The following is a 24863-nucleotide window of genomic DNA, read 5'->3' as shown; positions in this document are numbered from 1 at the left end:
GAGCATTGAGGTAAGTCTTCCAGCACCAAGGCCACTATGATGAGTTAACTTGTCCCTCGTATTTCTGCAGAGTTGCCCAAGTTCATACAGATGGTAAGCTACAAGAATTAAGAAACAAAGCCAGTTTGGAATGACTCCTAAGTCTATGTACTTATCCATTATGCAGTATAAAAAGGTACTCTCACCAAGAAGAAATTTAAATGTAAAAATATTTTAAGTGCACTTCCGGGTCAAGATGGCGGCTTAACAACGTGCGTGTTTTAGTTTGTCCTCCAGAACAATGACAAAATAACCAGAAACAGTACAGAACAGCTCCTGGGGCCACGTCAGTGACCAGACACACAGCGTACCCCAGTCTGGACCAGCTGGACCGGCTGCGAGCACCCCCCCGAACCGTGAGTTCCCAAAGCTGTGGCGGCCAGTGCCCCTCCCCCACAGGCCGCTTCCCAGAGGGGAAAGGAAAGGACTTTACCAGCAGCAGGGACTGGGCACAATCAAATGCCAATTGTGGAACTAATTAACAAATTCTGACTAGTAAAAATAGGCCCCCAGTTTAGGTGAACCTGATCAAAGTGGAGGTTGCTCATTTTTGCCCCAGCACCAAGGGGGCAGGACTGACAGAAAAAGGGGAAAAAAAAAAAAAAAGAAGGAAACAGAGGTTTTTGTGGCTGTGTATCTACAAAGGATTCACTGCCTCTGGATACAACAACAGGACTTTTCAGGCTGCAACTGCCCCAGGCATAGGCAGAAGTGAGCTCATTTGGGGGCTTGTCTGGAGCCTGTGCCTTCCCCAGGGGAGGGGTGAAGCCCAACTCAGGTGGAATCCCTCCATCAAGGAATTCAGACACCAGGGCTTGGTAATTTGAAGCTCTTAAAACCAGCCTACAACCTCTACTCTGTCTCCACCACGCCCCCAGCAGGGAGAGTCTGCCAAAGTTAAAGGCACCGCATCATCTTATGCTGGTGGGACCTGCAGTCAGACAAGCGCCACACACAGGGCAGAATAAGAAAAACAGAGTCCAGAGACTTCACAGGAAAGTCTTTCAACCTTCTGGGTCTCACCCTCAGGGAAAACCGATGCAGGTGACTCTTTCCTCCTGATAAGAGGCCAGTTTGGTCTGGGAAAATCTGGCTGGGGTATATAATATCTAAGTAGACCCTCCTAAGTGTGTGTGAGAGGGAAGGCACCACACAATCAGGGCAAGAAACAAGAAAACAAGAACTGAAAAATTCTCCTCTGTTAAACAAAACTTAAGCTGAAGGTCCAGATAAAGCTGAATGGAATGTCAAAGAACAGATAGACAACAAATTCATCCAGCAAGAAAACCTCAGATAAAAGAAGTGAAAGCAATCTCCAGAATAAACTAATTAAGGTAATTAAATCCCTAGATGCCAGCAAAAAATAACAAATCACACTAGGAAAATTGAAGATATGGCCCAGTCAAAGGAACAAACCAACAGTTCAAATGACATACAGGAGCTGAAACAATTAATTCAGAATGTATGAACCGACATGGAAAACCTCATCAAAAACCAAATCAATGAATTGAGGGAGGATATAAAGAAGGCAAGGAAAGAACAAAAAGAAGAAACTGAAAGTCTGAAAAAACAAATCACAGAACTTATGGGAATGAAAGACACAGTAGAAGAGATGAAAAAAACAATGGAAACCTAGAATGGTAGATTTCGAGAGACAGAACATAGGATTTCAAAACTGGAGGACGGAACATCTGAAATCTGACAAGAAATAGAAACTATAGGGAAAAATATGGAAAAATATGAGCAGGGACTCAGGGAATTGAAAGACAATATGAAGTGCATGAATATATGTGTTGTGGGTATCCCAGAAGGAGAAGAGAAGGGAAAAGGAGGAGAACAACTAATGGAGGAAATTATCACTGAAAATTTCCCAACTCTTATGAAAGACTTAAAATTACAGATCCAAGAAGTGCAGCATATCCCCAAAGAGAATAGATCCAAATAGACATACTCCAAGACATTTAATATTCAGAATGTCAGAGGTCAAAAAGAAAGAGAGGATCTTGAAAGCAGCAAGAGAAAAGCAATCCATCACTTACAAGGGAAGCCCAATAAGACTATGTGCAGATCTCTCAGCAGAAACCATGGAGGCGAGAAGACAGTGGGATAATATATTTAAATTATTAAAAGGGAAAAACTGCCAACCAAGAATCCTATATCCAGAAAAACTGTCCTTCAAAAATGAGGGAGAAATTAAAACATTTTCAGACAAAAAATCACTGAGAGAATTTGTGACCAAGAGACCAGCTCTGCAAGAAATACTAAAGGGAACACTAGAAACAGATATGAAGACAGAAGAGAGAGGTGTGGAGAAGAGTGTAGAAAGGAACCCTATGAGTAAAGGTAAAAAGAAGGAAAATTAGATATGACATATAAAATCCAGAAGGCAAAATAGTAGAAGAAAGTACTACCCATGCAGTAATAACACTGAATGTTAATGGATTAAACTCTCCAATCAAAAGACATAGTCTGGCAGAATGGATTAAAAAACAGGACCCATCTATATGCTGTCTCTACTCATAGGACTCAAGGCCAAGGACACAAATGGACATTTACACACCAATGTTTATAGCAGCATTATTAACAATTACCAAGAGATGGAAACAGCCAAAATGTCCATCAACAGACAGTTGACTAAACAAACTGTAACATTTACATAAGATGGAATATTATGCAGCTGTAAGACAGAATAAAGTTATGAAGCATGTAACAACATAAATGGACCTTAAGGACATTATGCTGAGTGTGGTTAGCCAGAAACAAAAAGACAAATACTGTATGGTCTCACTGATATGAACTGACATTAGTGAATAAACTTGGAATATCTCCTCGGTAACAGAGACCATCAGGAGATAGAAATAGGGTAAGATGTTGGGTAATTGGAGCTGAAGGGGTACAGATTGTGCAACAGGACTAAATGTAAAAACTCAGAAATGGACAGCACAATATTACCTAACTGTAATACAATTATGTTAAAACACTGAATGAAACTGCATATGAGAATGATAGAGGGAGGAGGGCTGGGGACACAAATGAAATCAGAAAGAAAGATAGATGGTAAAGATCAAGATGGTATAATCTAGGAATGCCTATAGTGTATAATAATTGTGAAATGTACAATGTACAAATTTTAAAAATGTTTTTGCATGAGAAGGGGCAGAGGAGTGTCATTATTGCAGGGTGCTGAAAATAGATGGTAATTGATACTTTAAAATGTCATCCTATGTGAGAGACTAAAGCAAAAAATGTTTATTTGTTACAAAATTTATATTTTGACTAGAGCATTTCCTAATATAACTCTTGTAGATAGTTTGATTGAATGTCATAAGTACTTGGAATCTCAGGTAGGACATGAGATTTTGTTGGTTTGTCCAGAGTGATGCCCCGATGAATCCCAGAGTGATTTGATCAGTGACTGGAAAAGTATTTGCTAGCCCCCTTCAGGGAATGGTGAGAGTAGGGAGAAATTCAACTTCCCCAGGTTGAATTCTTGATGTTCTCACGGGCAGTGTGGACAGCCAAAGCTATAGGCTGAGCCCCCAGTCTTGGGGTTTGTTCATATGAAACTTAACCCCATAAAGGATAGGTCAAGTCTACTTAAAATTTAGGCCTAAGGGTCACCCCCATGAGAGCTTCTTTTGTTGCTCAGATGTGGCCTCTCTCTCCAGCCAACATGACGAGCAGTCTCACCACCCTCCCCTCTCTGCGTGGGACATGACTCCCAGGGGTGTGGACCTTCCTGGCAATGAGGGACAGAGATCCTGGAATGAGCTGAGACTCAGCATCAAGGGACTGAGAAAAACCCTAGAATGAGCTGAGAATTAACATCAAGGAATTGAGAGAACCTTCTCGACCAGAGGGGGAAGAGTGAGATGAGACTAAGTGTCAGTGGCTGAGAGATTCCAAACGGAGTTGAGAGGTTGTCCTGGAGGTTATTCTTATGCATTGGGTAGATGTCACCTTGTTGTTCGGGGTGTGGTGGAGAGGCTGGAGGGAACTGCCTGGAGGTGTGGAGCTGTGTTCCAGTAGCCATGTTTCTTGATGATGATTGAACAATGATATAGCTTTCACAATGAGACTCTGTGAATGTGAAAACCTTGTGTCTGATGCTCCTTTTAGCTACTATATCAACAGAAGAGTAGAACATATGGAATAAAAATAAATAATAGGGGGAACAAATGTTAAAATAAATTTAGTTTGAAATGCTAGTGGTAAATGAAAGCAAGGGGTAAGGGGTATGGTATGTATAATCTTTTTTTTTCTCTGTTATCATTTTATTTCTTTTTCTGTTGTCTTTTTATTTCTTTTTCTAAATCGATGCAAATGTTCTAAGAAATGATGAATATGCAACCATGTGATGATATTAAGAATTACTGATTGTATATGTAGAATGGAATGATATCTTAATGTTTTGTTTGTTATTATTTTTTAATTAATAAAAAAAGTTAAAAAAATATTTTAAGTGCATGTAAGTATGGAGGGCTAAGATAAATGGCAAAGAATAATTTAAATAGAAAAATCTTCCAAATACTGCCTAATATTTAAGCTCAAATGATAAAAGATAGCTCCTTCAAGTTTTCCCAACAGAGGTCTATTCCCAAAATAGCTGGTAAATTAAGTCAAACAGCCTCTCAATATAATGAGGGGTGGGTGTCAGGGAATGGAAGATAATTCAGTCTAGTTATTTGTCATTGTGCAGCTGAAAAGAGAAGAATGTATGAAGACTTTCACATCAAAAATTCTTTTCTAGTAATGGTTTGTTTCCTCAGAAATGGAGGCATCTCCAAGCAAAGCAACTGGTGGTTGCAAGGATGACAGATTGCCATTTAGTTTTTATACCTTAAAGCATCAGACACCCAAACCCAAAGCCAATATTGGTGAAAACTTCAGAGAATCTGGCAAAGGCAGGGGAAATTTCAGGCACTTGTGAGTAAACAGAGTTCTCACAGCAATCATAGAAAATAAGTTTCACCTATGGTTAGTACTTTGAAAAAGCTCATTGAAATGAGAATAGAAACTAATTTGTAGTGTCACATGTTATTTGATAACACTGGTCAACCCTAATGAAGGCTTGCAATTATTTTCCTTTTGTCTTAAGGAGATTGGGTTGATATTTGTTTTATTCCTAGCCATTAATCCTTTCCTTTTCTAAAAGACTACCTGAGAGTGTAGAGCACTCGACCATCATTCCAAATTCTCAGCATCCTGTTGGGGGTGGTGATCCAGTGTGCATCAGCCTTTTTGGAGTTTCGGAAGAAAGTGTCTGGAATCCAAATTTTTCCAACCATGTTACTATTCAATCGGAGGACTTTAATGGTGCTGTTAAATTTCAGACGTCTGTCATACCATGTTTGGGCAAAAAATATATCAATTGTATACTCCTGTTTTAAAGAAAAAGATGAAACAACATTTTTAACACAGAGACTTCTATTGTAGAGCATTCATTTATATTTCTCTCTCTCTCTCTCACTCTCCTTCTCATTGCAAATATGATACAAAGCAACTTTAGGCTTTGCATAATACAAAAGGAAGTAAGAGCTTTGCTGACATGACTACCGACCCACCCATTTTTGTAGACCAATTTAATATTTTCAAGAAAAATAGACCCTGGCTAAATAAGCTGTGGCAGAAGATCATCACTCAAAACAACCCTCCTCATTCTGCGTCTGGAGAGTAGAGTTCCTCAGCCTTGGGAGTTTCAGGTGGATAATTATTTGCTGTGCGGGCTGTCCTGTGCATTAACAGACTTTTAGCAACACCCCTGGCCTCCACCCATTAGATGCCAGTAATGTATCCTTCCCCCAGGTTGTGACAACCAAAAGGATCTCCAGATATTGCCTAACGTCCGTGGGGGAACAAACTTGCCCAGCTTCAGAACAACTGTTGTTGAGTGAAACAAAGTCTGAAATGTACAAATTGTCCTAAATTAGAGCTTGGAAGGCCCAGTTCCCTAATAATAAAATGGGCATCCTAAAGGTCATGTGCTATAGGAAAGGAGAATGCACATGACAAATTCCAGACCATTACTGGGGGATAGCAAGCCCCCTAGGAAAGGTGAGCATTTGTTTAAAACTATAATTTTTGTTCTTTGCTCTAAATGAGATGAAATTAACCCATTTAAAATAATCTCCAATGTTCTAATATTATCATGGAGAATGTTTTTAAAATGCTATTATGATAAAAGATGATTTCTTTCAAGTATATCTCCTAAAGTGGAACATAGTTGTCTTCAACCAAAGAAAAGTAAGTGTGGCATGAAATTCAGACCATTATTCCTGGAGATAGAACACCTGATTTCTGGTTTGATTATTACATTTAGAGGTAGTGTTTGGAGAAAACACCTTTATTCTCTGGGCCAACGTCACCTCCAGCTTTACAGTAACTTGCTTCCTTGCTTCTCAGCTCCATCATCACCATTATTATACTCTTCATCATGAATAAAGATACTACTGTTTTTTATTCTTGTTAATTTTATTATTCATCAAATGCTTGCTTTGTGCCTGTACTCCTGCTATACAATTTTCATGCATTGTTTCATTTAATAAACTACCTTATACAAGCAAGAAAAACAAGAAATAAATCATAATTATAATAAACATGTTAAACTGCTTGGTGCTTACAATATTTCAATGAACGAATCTTAATTCTGCCTTGCATCATTTTAGAGCATGATCTTAAATATGCCAATACATGGGAAATGCATTTTTTAATAAAGCTCCAGCTATGAGAGCTGGAGGGCGAGGGTTTTCCATATTTCTTAGTTGGGTCCCTTCCGTCCACTATCATTTTATGATGAAGGACACGAAGACCCAGGGAGATTATTGTTTTGCCCAAGAATACAGAACCTGTCTGATCCAGACTCTGGAGCTTCTTTTCCTGCCTGACTCACACTGCTCTGTGTTCTTCTCCTGCCTTGCCTGCCACAGTGTGTCACGGTGATTAATCGTGCTCGTGTTGGAGGTGAGCACGCTACCTTTGTACAAATGGTTCCAATAGTCCTGTATTTGCAATCTGCCAGCAATGGGAAGGGAATCTATTTTATGAAATCTTTTGTCAACTAATTAGTAATGTCCCAGTAGATAGCATAATTAAATAATTTCTGCTCTATATTTTGGAAAAAAAAGTGCAAATGAAAGTACTGATATTTTGAAACAGTATTTAGTAAACTGTGATCCTGGGACATTACTTCTGGGGACTAGTATTCATAAAACAAAAAACTCTAAGTTTAAATACATTACCTTTAGAGCTTCTCCCTCTTAGATATTTACACTGCACATCAAAAGAGTAAAGATTCTGGGAATTCTTTTTTTTTTTTTTTTTAACATGGACAGGCACCGGGAATCGAACACCAGGTCCTCTGGCATGGCAGACAAACATTCTTGCCTGCTGAGCCACCGTGGCCTGCAAGATTCTGGGAATTCTTGATGTAAAGAAAAACCATGTTGGAATTTGTTTCATGGTTAAGCAAGCAAACTTACATGTATGGAGTATGAGGGTAGTGGCACACTTTTTATCACCCCAAATGAGAGCAATTAATTCCCTCTTCACGTTGTCAGTGTTATGAAAAGTAAAAAATATCGATGCACTATATTTTATTTGGTAGCAGGTAGCACAGAGTAAGTATATAACTGTTGAAAAGTATGGCGTACTTACACAAAGTTATTTATACATATAATATGAATTCTCGCAACAAAAATTTAAAAATTAATGATACTCATATTGCAAGAGAGAAAAAAAGTGCTGAACTGAAAGACTATATCTGTTCTATCCAAAGTTGTGCATCTAATTTTTCTGTTGTATGTTCCCTGCTATTACCATGATGCCACATTTCCTCTTGAACATATTAATAAAATAAACTGTCAGCAACTTACCATATTTATAGCATTCACTGGACCAATGCTATTCACATACATATCTGTGTGAATTAATGTTGGTTTCACTGTAAAGAGAACCATAGAGATACATGAATATAGAGAAATGCAAAATGTTAATGCTTCAGACTTTGTCGTTCTAGAAATAGATTTCTCTAGATATATCAGAAGTGATTTATTCACAACTAATTTGGTATCGGTGACTAATTCACTATATAGTAATTTGAAGAATTGCTTTTCTTTTAGAGAAATACCCCTTTGCAAGCAACCAAAATAGTAGATTTTGAAACTGATTATACTTTTGCAACTGTACAAAGTGAAAAACTACTCCTCTCTTTCCTTCATCTATCTTTCAGGTAGATTGAATTTTAACATTTTTCCTCAAGCTTTGGAATCTATGTCTACAGTGTAACTGGCTTGACCCAAGAAGAAATACAACTACTCAGTGACCTATAAAAAACTGTGCATTTAAAACATGAAGTAGATATAAGAAGCAAGAGCTAAATATGAATTGCTTTTGGAACATTGCTCTCTGAAAATTCCTCCTATGACCACTTTTACTCATACACCGCACAAAATCAATCTTCCTTAGTGACTTATTGGATGCTGTGATTCATCAAGTAATACGAGGAAACCATACGGCAGGCATTACGCACCGATTTGTCAGAGGGGACTGATATTAAAAATCTGTGCTATAACGTCCATGACCAAAACCATGTGCTCCATGTTCATTTAACATTTACTGAACAGGGAGTCATAATATCATTCTGGGCTTCAGTTCAACAATCACATTTGCTTCATCATTTTCCATTTTCTTTGAAAGTTCTATTTTCTGGTTCTCTGTGATAGATTTTTCATTGTTCCCAACACCTCATTCTTGCCCTGGCCTCAGCAAGGACACTCTCCTGCTTCTTGACTTTGGACTTGGCCATGAGACCTGTTTTAGCCAATAATAAATGGACATAAATGACAGTGAGCCAGTTTTAAGCCCAGACATCAATGCCGTATGTGCCTCTACTTTTTCTTTTTCTTTTTGCTATCATCTTGAGAAGGCTACTTCCAGCCAGTCTGCTAGTCCCAGGTGTAGAATAAGAGACCTGGAGAAAAGCTGCCACTGGCCCAGCCTAGAGTATCCATGCTAGTGTGGTGCAAAATAAATGTATACTGTTAAATGTTATGCAGATTTCGTGGTGGTTTGTTACACGGCAACAGGTAACTGATATAATCTCTCTTTGTTTTTCTTCTTGTTTGTTTTTGTGACAGTCACTTTTCTTCTCAGCCTCTGTAGAGTGTACTGAAGCAATTATGACTTTCTAGATCTCAAAGCTCACTTGAAAATCACGGTACTTATTCATTTCACATTTATCAATGTTCCTGTCTCCCCAGGTCTAAATACCATTTACATACTTTTTGTTTATTTGTTTTCAAAATATATAATAAAAGTGTCATCAGGATATTTCTGGCTCTTTTGAAATATGCTGATACTTGTTCCGTTGTGGTAGGTGTATTCATGCGTTCATGTCTATACCACACCACAAATCCTTTAACATACCTCCAATATCAGGCCGCAGTTTATTGTCATATCCTTCTAGCAGGTTGTTTAAGATGACAGTGACATCACCCTCAGGAACTTTTGGAGTCAAGACCCATGTTTTATTAGAAGCGTAATCTTCATAGTCATCGTCAGATTTTTGGCTACTGAGCCTAAGAAGGCAAAAATGCTCGTCAAGGACATGCAGATGCACCCAAGTAAACTTTTACCCACAGACCACTGGTATAAATACATAATGTATTTGATGGTGAAAATTTTCCCCTGAGGCTTATTATTACTAATTAAACTGTACAGAGATGAAAACTTGCACAAATGCACTCTCCAGTTTTCCAAAATGCTCTTCCCACCCGTCTATAACTATAACATGTTTTTCAAGCTATTTCTGTCTTTTCCACATTTGATTTTCTTCAGGTCTACTTCCTAGCATCATAAAAGACTTATAAAAAAAACTATTTTTGTAAAAGCGGTGCTCAAATGATTAAGACAGTCTAAGAATTCAGGCATAACGTCTGCTTCTTCCTCCTTTGAGAAGTTAACTTACTCCATCCTATTAATGAAAGTAAGAAACTGATAATTAGATTCACTCCCACAAGCTGCCAGACATGCCTCTCCCCCCTCAATTGAACTACTAAGAAGTGCTCAGTCTTGCTGCCTTTTCTTACCCCAGGGTGTATGTGTGTGTAATTTTTTTTCCTCACTTGTACTGAAGGCAAGGGCGGTTCATTTATCTTTGGTTGTTAAGAACCTGGTACTATGAAAAAAAAAACCTGGTTTAATGTAGCTGCAGACATTAAACCACCCTTCACTACAGCAAAGAATTCTGCACTGGGAAAGCCATACAAATGGTAAGTGTATTAAAATCATAGAAATGAAATTATTGATATTGACTGACCATAAAGCCACATAATATCCTATGATTCAGTTTTATAATCCCAAACCTTTCAGAAAACTCCCCACAATTGGGCTGGAAATTAAGCTGACTTTGGAAGCTGATGGAAATTCTTGTATTGTACTCCTCCCCTTTTCTGATTCCCTTCCCACCACAAATAATTATGTTTTACTGATCTAGAGGCTATGTACACCCTTTGAATAGTTGCCACTTTCTTCATCAGCACTCAATACTTATTGATTACTTCTGTGATTCTCATCAAATGACAAAAGAACACAGACTTAAAATAAAAATGTAAAATTAAACATAAATTTTCCTAAAGGTGTGGTATAGAATGGATAATGTTAGGCATCAAATTTACTACCACATTATCCTGAATGTAAATATAAATGTAAGATATAAATATTCTAAAAGAAGATTAATCATATTTCTTCTATATATGTATATGTATGTTTGTGTGTGTATACATAATTCAGTGTGAGTATATGTGTATATATATTATATATCTACGCTATATGTGATAGTTAGATTCAGATGTCAACTTGGCCAGACGATAATGCCCTGTTGTTCTTTTGCAGTGGACTTAAATCATCAGCATGTGAAATTCATCTAATGCTGATCGCATCTGCAGTCAGCTAAGGTGAGTGCCTTCTGCAACGAGTGAGGTTTAATTTAATTAGCTGGAGGCTTAAAGGAGAGAGGTTAGAAGAGAGCTCAGCAGCTCAGCATACCTCATTTCAGTACTTGGAGCTCAGACCCAGACATTTGGAGATGTAGAAAAGAATGACCCCAGGGAAAGCCTTTGGAACCCAGAATCTGGGAGAGAAGCTGAACAGATGTCCATCATGTACCTTCCCATTGAGAGAGAAATCCAGAGGAAAGCCAGTTGCCTTTCCGTTGAAGAGCTGTAAGTTTGTAACTAAATAAATCCTCTTTCTCAAAGCTGATCCAACTCTGGTGTGCTGCATTCTAATAGCTTTAGCAAACTAAACCACTATATATATCTTAAATATATATATGCATGCATGAATGTGAATGTATATTTGCGTATGTATATATACAGAGTATGATATGAGAGTGTATATATATATATATATACACACACACACACGCATACACTCACACATATATGTACATTGAGTGAAATAGAAAAAGCTGTCTTATCTGCTTTGAAAATGAGGAGCTGAAGTGTTAAGAATAACCACTGTCATGGTTCAACTTGCTAAGAAGTACAATAAGGTCCTCTTCTATTACTTCTTTAAAGCTTCACAGATAGGAAATATTACAAAATATGAACCACATATCTTCTTTCCCAGCAAAAAATTAATATAGCTAGTGTCTCACATCTTCCACTTCAGTTAGCTTATGAACTCTAACCTAGCACTGAATTCCAAAGAGTTTCCAAAAAAGGTATTATGAGGCAGGAAAAGCTTGAACCAGCTCTTAGGGAGATAAGTCATGGCAGACATGAAAACCATTCTCTGCTAAGAAGATTCCCCTTGGGCCTAAATTCATAATTTCCCCAGAACATGTTGAACAGTGCCTAACAGAACAATAATCCTATGACCTAATTCTTATCCAATTTAAAAAAAAAAATCAAAAGCAAAAACACTGACAAAGAAATTTCCAAATCCTTTCAATAACACATTGAGAAAAGAATGTAGTTGGCCCATTGGATATCACAGTAACGGAGTTTTACTACTGAATAATTTGTCCATGCAAAAGTGCTTTTTCACAAAAATCACCCCTCTTTTTTGTCTGTCTTTAAGAGAAGAGAAGATGTATTCAATTCTTTTGTTTGTGTGGTTTTGGCACCTCCTCATGCCAATAAACAAACGATCCAAGTATTATGGTACTGTATTACTGTTATTACAGCTAGCTGGCAGACTAAATGAAGTTTAATAGGAGAGAAAATACCTTAAAGGAAGAGATAAGGGATAATTGCTTAGAAAGACAACTACTTTCCAATTGCACCAATAAATACCTCAGAATCAGTGCCTACTGTATGCCAAAACTAATGACAGATACCGTCAAGTTGATTATTTCATATAGAAGGGACTCTGACAGAATTTTTCACGTTTCAGGATGTCTACTTAGCCAGAGAAATGTAAATCAACGCAAGAAATAAAGAGCATAAACTTGGGGGTTAGAAAGTACTAGGTCTGCTTTCTAGACTTGTGTCTTCCCTCTGTCACTGCCTTTATTGTCAGGGTCCTAAACTCTGAAGTAGTTATTTAACACTGATAAGGTTCATAACCCTCATCTTTAAAATATAAATAATATTAATACCTAGATCAGATTTTTGCGTAAGTTTAAGATTGCTTATTAAGTGCTTAGCACTATGTGACACATAGCCTTGAAAAATAGGTCCATTATAATTATTTTCATGATGTGACTACTGTTGTATTCACAATAACTACCAACGATGTAACTAAAACCTGAACCTACAGATGCTACTTTCAGGCCTTTATCCACTAGATACTGAGAAGAACTAAAAACAAATGTTTTCCAGGAAGAAAAATAATGAACCCTTCGATTATAAATAAATGAAGTTTTTCTTCCCTGGAGCTTTACCAGCTGAGGTCTAAATTGAAGGGGCTGATACATAATCTGGGATGGTTTCCAGATTTGTCTTTAAAGAAAAAACAAAAAACAGAACCTCTCTCATTCACCATTGGCTGTTTATTTCTCTCTGGAAATCTTCAGAGGCAAGCACCTCCATATTCACAGGGGGGTCATCTACAGACCATGAAGTCTGACCATCACTGAGTCATTCTGTGCAATTGCAATCTCCAAGATAATGCCCAGACAGAGACTGATTCCTAACGATTAAAGAAAATTGACTTAACAGTTGAGTGGGCTGAGAGTAAACGTAAACTTGAATTGCCTAAAGGCACTTATCTGAATGTAAAAACCTTAAAAAGTTATTACTCCTTCTTAGGTCCTTTGGTTAAAAGATAAAAGTAATCTAGAGAGAAAGAACTGAAATTGAAATTACTCTTAAATTAACTAGCCATGACGTTTTTGTTGATCTGAGTGATAGTTTCTGAGAGATACTGCCAGAAGATGTCATAGAACTTTTCATCGCTGCAAGCTTTTCACAAGTGGTAGACAGTCATCTGACTTTGAGCCTTGAACCAGCAGCATCAGCATCACTTGGGAGCTTGTTAGAAAAGGCAAAACCCTATAGGAGGCACACAGACCTCCTGAATCAGAATGTCACTTTAACAAGATCCTCAAGGCATCAATACATGTATCAAAATTTGAGAATTTCAGTCCTAGATTGTGTATATCACTGGTGCCTAGTTCTTGGCTGAACATGTAAGTGTGTGTGTGTTTGTGTGTGCTTTAGTGTAGGCTTTAAAAATACAGATTTCTAGATTCCTGCCCTAGATCTTCTGAATCTGTATCTCCATGTTGCAAATTTGATTTTTCCTTTTTTTGCATCTTTACAGTTTTATGCATGATTTGATTTTGTTTTTGCAATGAGGGTATTTAATGTTTGTAATCAGAAACAAGCACAAATCGATTTTATGAAGAAAAAGTGGCTTAAAAAACAAAAGATATATATATATATATATAGATATATAAAGATATACTGAGTATACTTATTCAACGAAAGGTTGCTCACAATTTAGATGATTCTATGTATTTGGATTTTTGAGTATATTATGGATATTTGCTTCTGTGAAAATTAAGCATGTATTTATAGAATTTTAATTTTTAATCCAGATCTTTCAGAGGTCCATAGATTCGATAAAGCTCTAAGGTTAATGAAGGAATAATCTAGCCATTGAACTCTCCCCAGAGCCTTTCTTTCCGTTCTGATATTTGCAAATCCATTGGTTTCAAACATCGCAAAGTCAGAATATTTATTTTTCTTTCTCAGACATAGGTCGGAGAGTATTTGAGAATTAAAATAACAAAAACATTTATTTTCACGTTTGAAATATTTTTAAAGGATTAAAGTAGTATTTTGCTCTTTCACAACACTGCTTTCACTGATCTTTTGTAGGTCCTTGTATTGATTCACTTTTATTTTATAGACACAATGAGTTGAATGCAGAGTTTCTTACATGTTAAAATAAATCTCCCAAGACATATATGCCAGCAAAATGAAACCTTCGAAAGTTTTCTACTAAAAATCCCTATGCATTGGATTTTCCTTTTCTTTTACCTCTATTTCTGGATCTTCATTGCTTATACACCACAAGGCTCTATTCCTCTCCTGCCACTCTCACAGAGATCCGTTACCCCAAATTCTAGTTAGATGATAGAATCCAGAGGGAATTCCACACTCTACAAGCATCCTTAGCACAAGAACACAAAAATGCCTTGTTCCTTACATCCTCATGTCACCTGAGAGTTTTTGAAGTTCTAGAATCCAGGACAAACTGCAGGCTTTCACTTGCAGTTCCGTCTTCCAACAAGCTTGCCCCACCTCCTTCCCCAACCCAGTCCTTGATCTGACTTTATCTTCCTTATCTTTCAGCTTTCAACACAAACATCACCTTTTCATAGAGGATTTCTCTGTTTGTCATATCTACCTTTGTCACTCCACCTTTGCTATGGTCTAATCATTCCCTTGATTGCTTCATAGCATTTATCACAGTGTGTATTTATGAGTTTGTTTAGAGTCTACTTCCATTAGTAAAGTATCAGCTCCATGAGGGCATGTTGAATGCAGATTTGTGGAAAGAATCAATTATTCGGTCAACTAGCTTTCCTCAGAGAAATAGCAAAATCAATAATAGCTACCGTTCATTAAATATTTATTGTGTTCCAGGATAACATTTAGGGCTTCAAAAGCATTTTCCCACTTAATCCTTAAAATACTGATGCTCCTACAGTTATCCTCCCCCTCTTTTTTTTTTTTCTTTTGGCACAGGCAGGCACCGGGAATCAAACTCGGGTCTCCGGCATGGCAGACGAGAGCTCTGCCTGCTGAGTCACTATGCCCTGCCCAGTTATCCCCATTTTAAAAACCGAAGAAACAATGATATTTTTCAATAGTTACTTTGGTTATTATAATGAAAATATTTAAGCTTTATGCTGCATGTCTTTGCAAAAGAAATTGGGACCAGAGAATCTTCTAGAACTATCAAAAACTGATGGCTCCAGCTCATTTCCTCTTGGGACAATGTTATGTTATTTTATGTCTCAGCCCAATGAAAATACGACACCACCGGCACAAAATTAATAACATCTATATCTCATAAATTCACCCATATGGGCACCATTGATTTGATCTCTTTACACCAAGGAATAAAAGCAAAACTTGCAGCTGAACTTAATGGATGTAATACAAGCTGCCCCATATAAACTCTGTTGATTTGCAAAACGATACACACTGCAGGGACAAGGCATACATATAAGCCAGTTCATTTCAAAGGGTGCTTTCCAGCCATTGCAAAAGAGTGGACAAAGTTTGAGTAGAGGCAGGTTGTCGGTGAGTAGCAATATTCAGAGGGCTTAGAAAACTCAGCATATGATCATGGGAGAAGAAGATTCCACTCCAGACCATCCAGAACTGGAAGTTCTTGGGAGACAGGCATTTTGTTCAGTGAACAGGAGAGTTAGGGCACCAGTTGCTGCTTCATGCAGGGCCTTTCAGTGGCCAGTGGAATTCTATATCTCCTGGTAGATGCAGGTGAGTGATGCATGCGGAGACTGTTGGGGAGGGTGTTCTATGCATGAATGTGTAACATGAGTGTGCATATGCAAAGAGAGTAAGGTGAAGGAGAAAAGTACAGAATGTTGATAGAGAATTTTCCTACTTATAACAAACTTCCTTACCTCGAACCTAGCTTTATTTTTTGCTATTAGGCTAACAGCTGTCAATAAGTATGCTTATTTGACTGAGTCAATTATCGGACATATACATTACAATGTGTAAAATGCAAACAGAATATTTTATTAATGGTTACCAATAACCCATATCAGAGAAATGTCTGTGGAATTGTATTAGTTAAAATAATCTGACTGCATGCATCAGACATTTAAATTAAATTGTGATGCATTAGCACATACAATTGTGAAACCTGAGGTAGGATAGTTTCAGGATACTCTGATTCCGTTTCTCAACTATGCATTTTAAAACTAAGGTTCTTTCTAGCTCTCCTCTCTGTCTCCCATGGTGTCAGCTTCAGCCCCAAACTGGCTTGAATTTATGGTCACACAATGCTGGGAAGAACTGCTCAGCGCTTCATTTTTTGTTCACTTCCTTGAAAACAGATAAACTCTTCCAGGAGCTCCTTCAAAAAGAGTGAGTTACCACCTTTTCTGAAGACCTCCAGGAAGCACCACTTTGTGTATCACTAGTCTGAACAGGTCACATATATGGAACCAATATTTACAGCTAAGGAATGTTAATATGTTGATTAGCTTAGGTCTAATTCCCAACAGTAAGATCAATGGTGGAATCAGCTTTCCAGAAAGCATGTGGGCTTCACAGACACCAAACAAAAATTAGAGAATTTAGGAGGACGAAAAAGGAAAATGTGGAAAAGGCAACTACAGCCCTCATGGGGAAAGGATGGCAAGCAGGAAAAGCTATTAATGCCAGTTTATCTTCTAGGATTATCACTAAAATCCATTTTCTCTGGATTAACCCTCTCGTTCCAGTTTTTCTGATTTTTTTTCTTGTTGCTGTTGCTATAGTTGGTTTTCTTTTTGCCATTATTTTCTAATGATAAACACCTATTTATCTTATAACCCAGAAGGCCCATTCCACATTTATCCCCCCAAAAAATTCCTTCAAGGCACATGCAAGAATATTCATAGATTTTTTATTGGTAATAGCCAGAAATCTGTAAAAACCAAATCAACAATATAGGTGTATATTGTTGGAAAATAAAGTTGGTGTATTCACATAACAAAATGTTATTAAACAATACGAATAAATGAATCACTGCTGAATGAATCTGAAAAATATAACTCTAAGCAAAAGGTGTCAGGCATACATAAATATGGTATGCTTCTGTTCATACAAAATTTAACCACAGGCAAAATTCAATTTTAGTGTTCAAGGTCAGGACAGAGGTTACTTTGAAATAAGAGAGAGATGGTAGAAATCAGGAGGGGGATGAGATTTGGGGGGGGTTGATAATATTTCTTTTTACATTCCCTTCGTGGTTACATGGGTGCTCATTTCAGTTGATGATATTTAATTGAGCCATATTGATATTATATGGAATTTTTGTACATTGTACTTCAAAAGCATTAGAGCTAATGTTAAAAAGAGTCACCTATAAAAATCATCATTGCATTATTGTTATCATTCTCTTTGTTAAAGGATATTGATTTCCTAGATTTGAAAACCTAATTAACTTACATCAAAAATATTTTTTTAGATTAAAATGAAACACAAGGTTAAAACAAGAAATTAAATACAGCCATCTTGATTTTTTCTGGGGCTATTAGACAAGACATAAATGAAAATATTGATGCTGAATGTTTTAAGAAAGAAACACAAATGGAATAGGAATTTCTATGTTCTAAATAATAATGATTATTAAACTAATATTTTCCAAACTTATCTCTTTATCTATAAATCACTTTAATTACAATATACAAAGGCAATGTTTTTTCATGTGTATACACTTTGCTGCAAAATAGAAGCTAGAAAAATGTTTGTTTCATTAAATATGGAGTTTTAAAACTGAAATATTTTGAGAAAACTGGGGTAATTCATTTTACACACTCCTCTAAAGAGGAAGTTTTAAATGGCAGTGACCTGAAGTGGGGCCATTAGTGTGTTGGCCTCATTCAGTAAAATGTGCCTTTGAGGGCAGGCTTAGACCCTGCATTTCAATGTGATTAGACTATAATGACAACAGATTGAAAACCTAAATCACGAAAAACCTGGGTGCTCATCTCCTTCACTCCAGAAACATGTATGGGGTCTACAATTCTTTCCATCTGCTGAGTACGGAAATTCAAGATCAACTTTAAACACAAACTACTGCAAACCATAAAAGCTAATGTGCAAGAAGGGTATAGTTATTTATTGTCAAGAAATGTACCAAGGAAGACTATATTGCATTTCTTCATTTATATGAAGACTATCAAGCATTAAGTTTGTGCAATGTCAGTACACGTGGAATGTTCACTACAGGATATGAACCAGTAGTTCTTCGTCTTGGATGCATGTTAAAATTATCTGGCGTGCATTAAAAAAATGCCACTGAAGAAAGTTTACCTCTTGAGATATTGATTTAATTGCTCTAATTTGTGTTAAGCTGATTTTAAGGTGTGGCAGGAATTGAGAGCCACTGGGAGACACATGTGACAGAGCCCACTGGGCTTTCTTTTTCTGAAGTAATCACTTTGGTAAGTGATTTCTGGTCATTCAATACTATTTACTATAATACTTCAAGGTATGCCGGAAATTTAAAAAGAGCATTATCCTCAATATTTAGGCGCTACTAAGATTGTCACTAATCAGTTATTTCCCAGAACCTGGGATGCCTGACCCTGGGATGCAAGACAACTTTAAGTGGCACATAGACATAGAAATAAATGATAATGAAACACATAATTAGGACACTTTCCCTTTTTAATCTTCTTTCAGCATGTTTTATCACATTAAGGGCAAAGTCTCATTTATTTTTAATTTATCTTTAACCACTTTGTCAAATTTGGTAATCTACTTTTTTAAGAGAACAAGAACAATCTCAGTAGTTTTGTTAGACAATGATATATAGTTAAAATCTGATAATGTTGTTTTGGTTTTATTACATTGACCTCACAGTTATATTCTGTTAACGTAAGAGACTCTGATTTTAATTAAATAACTTTATGAAATACCTTAATAAAAGTTATATTAAAATGCAATTGGTTGTATAAGAAAAATTAAATAATGACCAGATGAACTCAGATGTGGCACATAACATGAAGGTGGCTGAATTTGACAAAACCATGCCTTATAGATTTACATTTCTTGAACTTTCAGTTTATCAGTTTATGTTTTGAGGCTCTATTTTATGCACAGTAAATTTTATGCTGATGGAAAGAAGTGCAAAGTACAATGCTTATATCAAAACACATTTCACTATTTCAGGAGGAAAGACAAATACACGAACAGCCAAAAAATGCAACACTTCAAAAACAATGCAAGACAATAATAAAAACATTGTCACATGGTAGAACATGACTAATCTCTGTCTGTCAGCACCTTCAATTTGATGTTAAGGTTATTTCTATCAATGTGCCTCCAGGTTCTCTTCCAAATCTTGGTTTCTCTGGGTAAAAGGATATTTTTCTTTTGAGCACAAGACATTTTGAGAAACTGAGTAAATTTTTATCTCTCTCCCAGGAGAAAAATGGTCAAGTTCAGAAACTGTTGACCTATCTGCAGGGAGGCTACAAATAGATAGGAGAACCTCCATGTATCTTTTCGTGGTCCATGAACCAAAGATTAAACTGCCCCAGGTTTAGGATAGTTTAAAGATCAGTCAGAGCAACTTCATGAAAAGAAAGACCAATTCTACTGTGTGCAATATCTTATCATTCAATAAGGCTAGACTCCTTACATCAGAATTAATTTATATTATGAAGAGAGTGTTTTAAGAGAGTACATTACTTTCTTTTCTCTGTGGCATATTTTTACCTTTTGTCAAGAGTCTGCAACTCTAATACACAAATTACAAAAATAGTTTCCCATGAAATCCATTCCTGTCTCCTGCACATTTCATGCATCATTATTCTTTCTAGTCTTTCCGATACTCTTTGGTAGTAATCAACAGCCCTATCAAAGCAGATCGTATAACCATCAAATGTTCATGAATAATTCAAACAAGAGTGCACTTTCTAGTCAAAATAAATAAATATTCATTTTCCTGGGAAACTTCATGTGATCATTTTTATATAATCCTTCTTGAAAAATTATCTAGCTTAACACTCTTTTTAAAGTTATTATTCTGGAACATGGGTTTTTAATTCTCCCATGCAAATATCTAGGAGTAGATTGCTCATCATACAGCAACCAAATGGTTGGCAATATAAGAAACTGCTAAATTATTTTCCAGAGAGACTGCACTATTTTTCATTCCTCCTAGCAATATATGAGAACCCTAGTTACTCCACATCCTCTCAATACTTTCCAGTAATTTTATTTTAGTCATTCTAATATGTGTGTAGTGGTGTCATACTATATTTTCAATGACTTTTCTTAATGGCTAAAGGTATTGAACCTCTTTACATGTACTTACTTGTTTGCATCACAATCACTTGGATGAATCTCAAAGCGTTATGCTTAGTGAACTGTGTGATTCCATTTACATGATATTCTTGAAAAGACATATCTTTTCAAGATGGATGACAGACTAGCCAACACTAGGAGTGGGGAATGGGAATAGCATGTGAGTATAAAAGGGTGGCATGAGGAATGTTTTTGAGGAGAGAGACCTCATCCACGTCCTGAGGTGAGCCATAGTGATAAGAACAACATACGTCTTAAAACCCATAGAACTTACTCCAAAAAATGTCAAATTTTGTTGTATGTTAATTTAAAATAAAACAAAAGTAAAGCAATTATTCCATAAGGTGCCTCGCTGAATTTATTCAAAATATGTCTGACCTGATATTTTGTAAAATTTCCCTCCATTGAAGTATGAGGTAATCAAGCCTAAAATTTTTTAAATCTACTGGGGAGAAAAATTTTTATTAGTAAAATATACTCTGTCTTACTGTTAATTTGATGTACAGCATTTAGATGAAATACAACCTTTCCTGTGTTTGCTATACACAGATTAATTCCAACATCATATTTTCTGGACAGAAAAACATGTACTGTTGTAAGTGCTCACTTTGAGAATCCCTTAAAATTTTAAAGTCTATCATCCAGTAAACTGCCTTAAGTCATATCGGTTAGATTGGTATCCAGGAACAGTCTTTGCTATCTGTTAAATGCAAAGCATCTTTATAAAATATGTCTTTTCAAATACATTAGTTAAATATTGTGCAGCAGTTTCACAATGATGCTGTAAGATAATTACTATACTTCAAATAATTAGCAAAATAGAATCTATAACAAGATTTTGGTCCTGCTAAGGCTTTGCAGTAGGATGCATAGCAGCGAAACATATTACTGCAAGGCTGTAGGAAGCTAACATTCCGGAATTCAGTTAATTGCCAAGCAAACGGACATTGATAGGTCAACTGCAACTTCACCACTCTCCCACAACATATGAAAACCTCGCTTCCTTAAGGGTGAAACTGATAGAATTACAATGTGAAGTATTTCCCATGATCCAAACCCCTCACCTAGAACTCAATTGAAATTCTTCACTACGGCCTCCAAGAGCATGAATTAGGAAGCAACTCCCTGCCTACCAGATCCCATCTTCTAACACGTTAATCCTTAGTCACTGAGCTCCAGCTATCCAGGTCTTCTTTCGGTTCCTAAATCATAGCAAGCTCCTCCTCCTTTCAGGGCCTTTGAACCTGCTGTTACCTACAATGAGAATGGTCTTCCCTTCAGTCCTCCATGGCTGGATAGTTTTCATGCCCTTCTAGTCCCAACATAATATCCATTACTTAGAGTAACCTGTCATGACCATCCTATATAGAGTAGATTTTTCTTGATTTTCTTCATCACAACAAACTTTTTAGTTTTTTTTTCTTTAACACTTATCACAATTTGAAATGTGCTTGTCTTGTCTGTTTACTGGTTTATTGTCTGCCTTTCCCTAGACTGAAAGGTCACAATGATAAAGAAGATGTCTGCCTTTCTCATTGTTTTATCCCTATCCCTCAGTGTCGTGCCTAGCATGTCATAGGAATTTAATAAACATTTATGCAGGGAAAGAAGAAATGCTGGAGAGAAGGAAGAGGGAAGGGAGGAAGAGAGAAAGGAAAGGAGGAAGAAAGGAAGGAAGGAAGTTAGGAAGGGGAGGAATTTGTCCGTCTTGCACTTATCTTCACCCTACATTTGACACAGAGCTTTAGTGCTCAACAAGAGTCACACGATTTCCCACACTAGCCTATTTTAACAAAAAAATGGACAGAATTATATGCAATGATGGGTTTAAAAATGGTTCAGTGTACAATGTGCATCTGGTCATGCAACTCCCTGAATCAGAGGCAATAAATGAAGTTCATCAACATAACATAGATCTTGTCCATAGGTACATTTATAAAAGTTAATTTTATAAAAGTATATCATTATTCTGGAATGCAAAATCTCTGAAGAGAAAGAACTTTGTTGGCCATATTCAATGCTCTAGCTACAGCACCTGGCAGACTGCCAGGAACATATGGGTAAGAAATAAACAAAATGTGATTCACAAAGTAAAGTGAATTTAGAACTGCATATTTCTGATCATCTAAATCGGAGTGTGTAACCCTTATACCCAGTCCCCTGATTTATGTCCCTCTAATTTTTTTCTTAATCTAGTTTACTGATATTTAAACATATGTTATGAATCTGTCTCAGATATTACATGGTCTGAAGTCAGAGAGAATAAAATCCTTCCCGAAGTGACATCCTAAAAAGTTTACTTTGATGCTCTTTTATCAGAGAAATTGAGCTACAAATGTGCAAATAGCAGTGGATCTTCAAAAAAAAGAAAAAAAAAAAACTGCTATCCTGGAAATGCTGTTGAATGGCCTGTTAACATTAAAGCACCCATAAAATCACATTCAACCATAATGTTTGGAAGAGTATTTGAATGCCCTCATATCCTTGGTTTTATGGCACTGGGATTGTTTGATTTGTTGTTTATTTCTATTATATAATGGATTTGGGTTGACATGTGGGGTGACTGGAAAGATTTTTTTTTCCCCTCAACAAGGCAGAGTCACTTTTATTTTGAATATTTTTTCATACCTTCAAAAATAGTATCTTAGTTAAAATCACTCACCTTGTGATATCTCTTTTTTAAACCATGGAATACAGAAAGGATTAATGATAAAATATCTCTCATACCCTGTGATATTTTTCTGTATTGAAGACTAAAAGTCAAAAAAAGGAGGAATCTAAGATTCTCTGAAAAGAGTTAATATAAGGAAAGTAAGGAAATAAGAATGGTATTTAGAAGAAATCTAAAGAATTCCAGTGGGGCTGATGGAGGGTCACAAGTTGACATGGAGAGGTTGGCTTTGACCAGACTGAGTGATCATATGGCCAGCTTGCCTGGGACATTTCCCATTCACACCTGTGATCCTGGCATAATTATTAATAATTGCACCCTCCTTCACTATGAAAATGCCCCAATTTGAACAACAAATATATGCTCACAACCTATGAGTGTATTTAAGAAGACTGGATCTTACCTTAAGGCTAAGGGGAAATAATTACAAAGCTTGAATGTGATAACCACATAATCATATGTGTTTTAAGAAATCACTCTGAAGTGAAACTGTCTCTATTTGCAGATGAAAATATTGTATAAAGAAAATCATAACGCATCTACAAAAACTATTAGAAATATTAAATGAATTTCACAAGCACAAGATACAAAGTCAAGATACAAAATAAATTGCATTTGTGTAAAATACTGGAAAAAAAATCATAAAATAAAAACTTTAAACCATCATTTAAAATAGAATAAGGTTCACAAAATACTAAAGAATAAATTTAAGGAAAATGTACAGACCTCTGCACTTAAATATACAATAAGTTATTGATAGGCATTCAAGGAATCTTCAGTAAATAGAGAGATCAATTGTGTTCATGGATTGAAAGGGTCAGAATTATTATGATGTCAATGTTTCCTAAATTGATCTGTGTATACAAGGCAATCTAAATAAAGACACAGTCATTAATTTTTATTTTAGAAATTGGCAAACTGTGTCTAAAATGTATGAGGAAATCTGAAGAATCTAAAATAAGCAAAGTAATCTTGCAAAAGAAGAAAATATATGAATGACTTGCGTTACCTGGTTTCAAGGTTTGCTATAAAGCTATGATGATCATGGCCATCTAGTATTTGCATAAAGATGGACAAATATACAAAAGGAACAGAATACAGAGTCCAGAAATAGACCTACACGCAGAAGTTCACAACACTTTGACAAAGGTGCCAAGGAATACCAATGAGAAGGGAAAATCTTTTTAAAAACGGGTCTCAAACATTTGGATGAATGTATGGGGGATAATGACTCTCAACCTCTAGCATATGTTAAACAAACATAATGATCATTTGAGATGGGTCTAGAGTTAAACGAAAAAGTTATAACTATGAAGCTTCTAGAAGAAATATGAGAATATGTTTGCAACCTTGGGGGAGGCAGATATTTCTTAGAGGACAGATTAAAGCATTAATCATAATGGAATAACATGATAAATTAGGCTTTATAATGAATCATTTTGCTCATTAAAAAAAAAAGAGCAATTCAAACATGGGGAAAATACTTACACTGCCTATATACAAAGGACATGAAGCACCTCTACAAGTTAATGTTATAAACAAAAGAACAAAAGCAATAGCAACAGAATCTTGAATAGGTGCAACTTTACATCCAGTGAAATGGCTCAGAAGACTCTAGTGCGTGGCTTTTGAGATTACAT

At 36.3% G+C, this 24863-nt stretch overlaps 1 protein-coding gene across 5 annotated transcripts in view; it reads right to left on the bottom strand.

Annotated features, from left to right (window-relative positions):
- Positions 1-24863, bottom strand: part of GABRG2 (gamma-aminobutyric acid type A receptor subunit gamma2) — a 117874-nt gene that overhangs the window by 80976 nt on the left and 12035 nt on the right. For 4 of the 5 annotated variants that reach the window (XM_077138092.1, XM_077138093.1, XM_077138095.1 and 1 more), the window contains exons 2-4: positions 9463-9614; positions 7911-7978; positions 5200-5420 (exon numbers count right to left, since the gene is read on the bottom strand). In XM_077138092.1, coding sequence (XP_076994207.1) covers positions 5200-5420; positions 7911-7978; positions 9463-9614 — 441 coding nt within the window. The remainder of the gene's footprint in view (positions 1-5199; positions 5421-7910; positions 7979-9462; positions 9615-24863) is intronic. The other variant, XM_077138094.1, reaches the window with a different exon arrangement.

This window comes from Tamandua tetradactyla, chromosome 20 (genome assembly GCF_023851605.1).
Source record: "Tamandua tetradactyla isolate mTamTet1 chromosome 20, mTamTet1.pri, whole genome shotgun sequence".
In the NCBI taxonomy this organism is placed as follows: Eukaryota; Metazoa; Chordata; class Mammalia; order Pilosa; family Myrmecophagidae; genus Tamandua; species Tamandua tetradactyla.
This window is presented reverse-complemented; position numbering and strand designations above follow the sequence as displayed.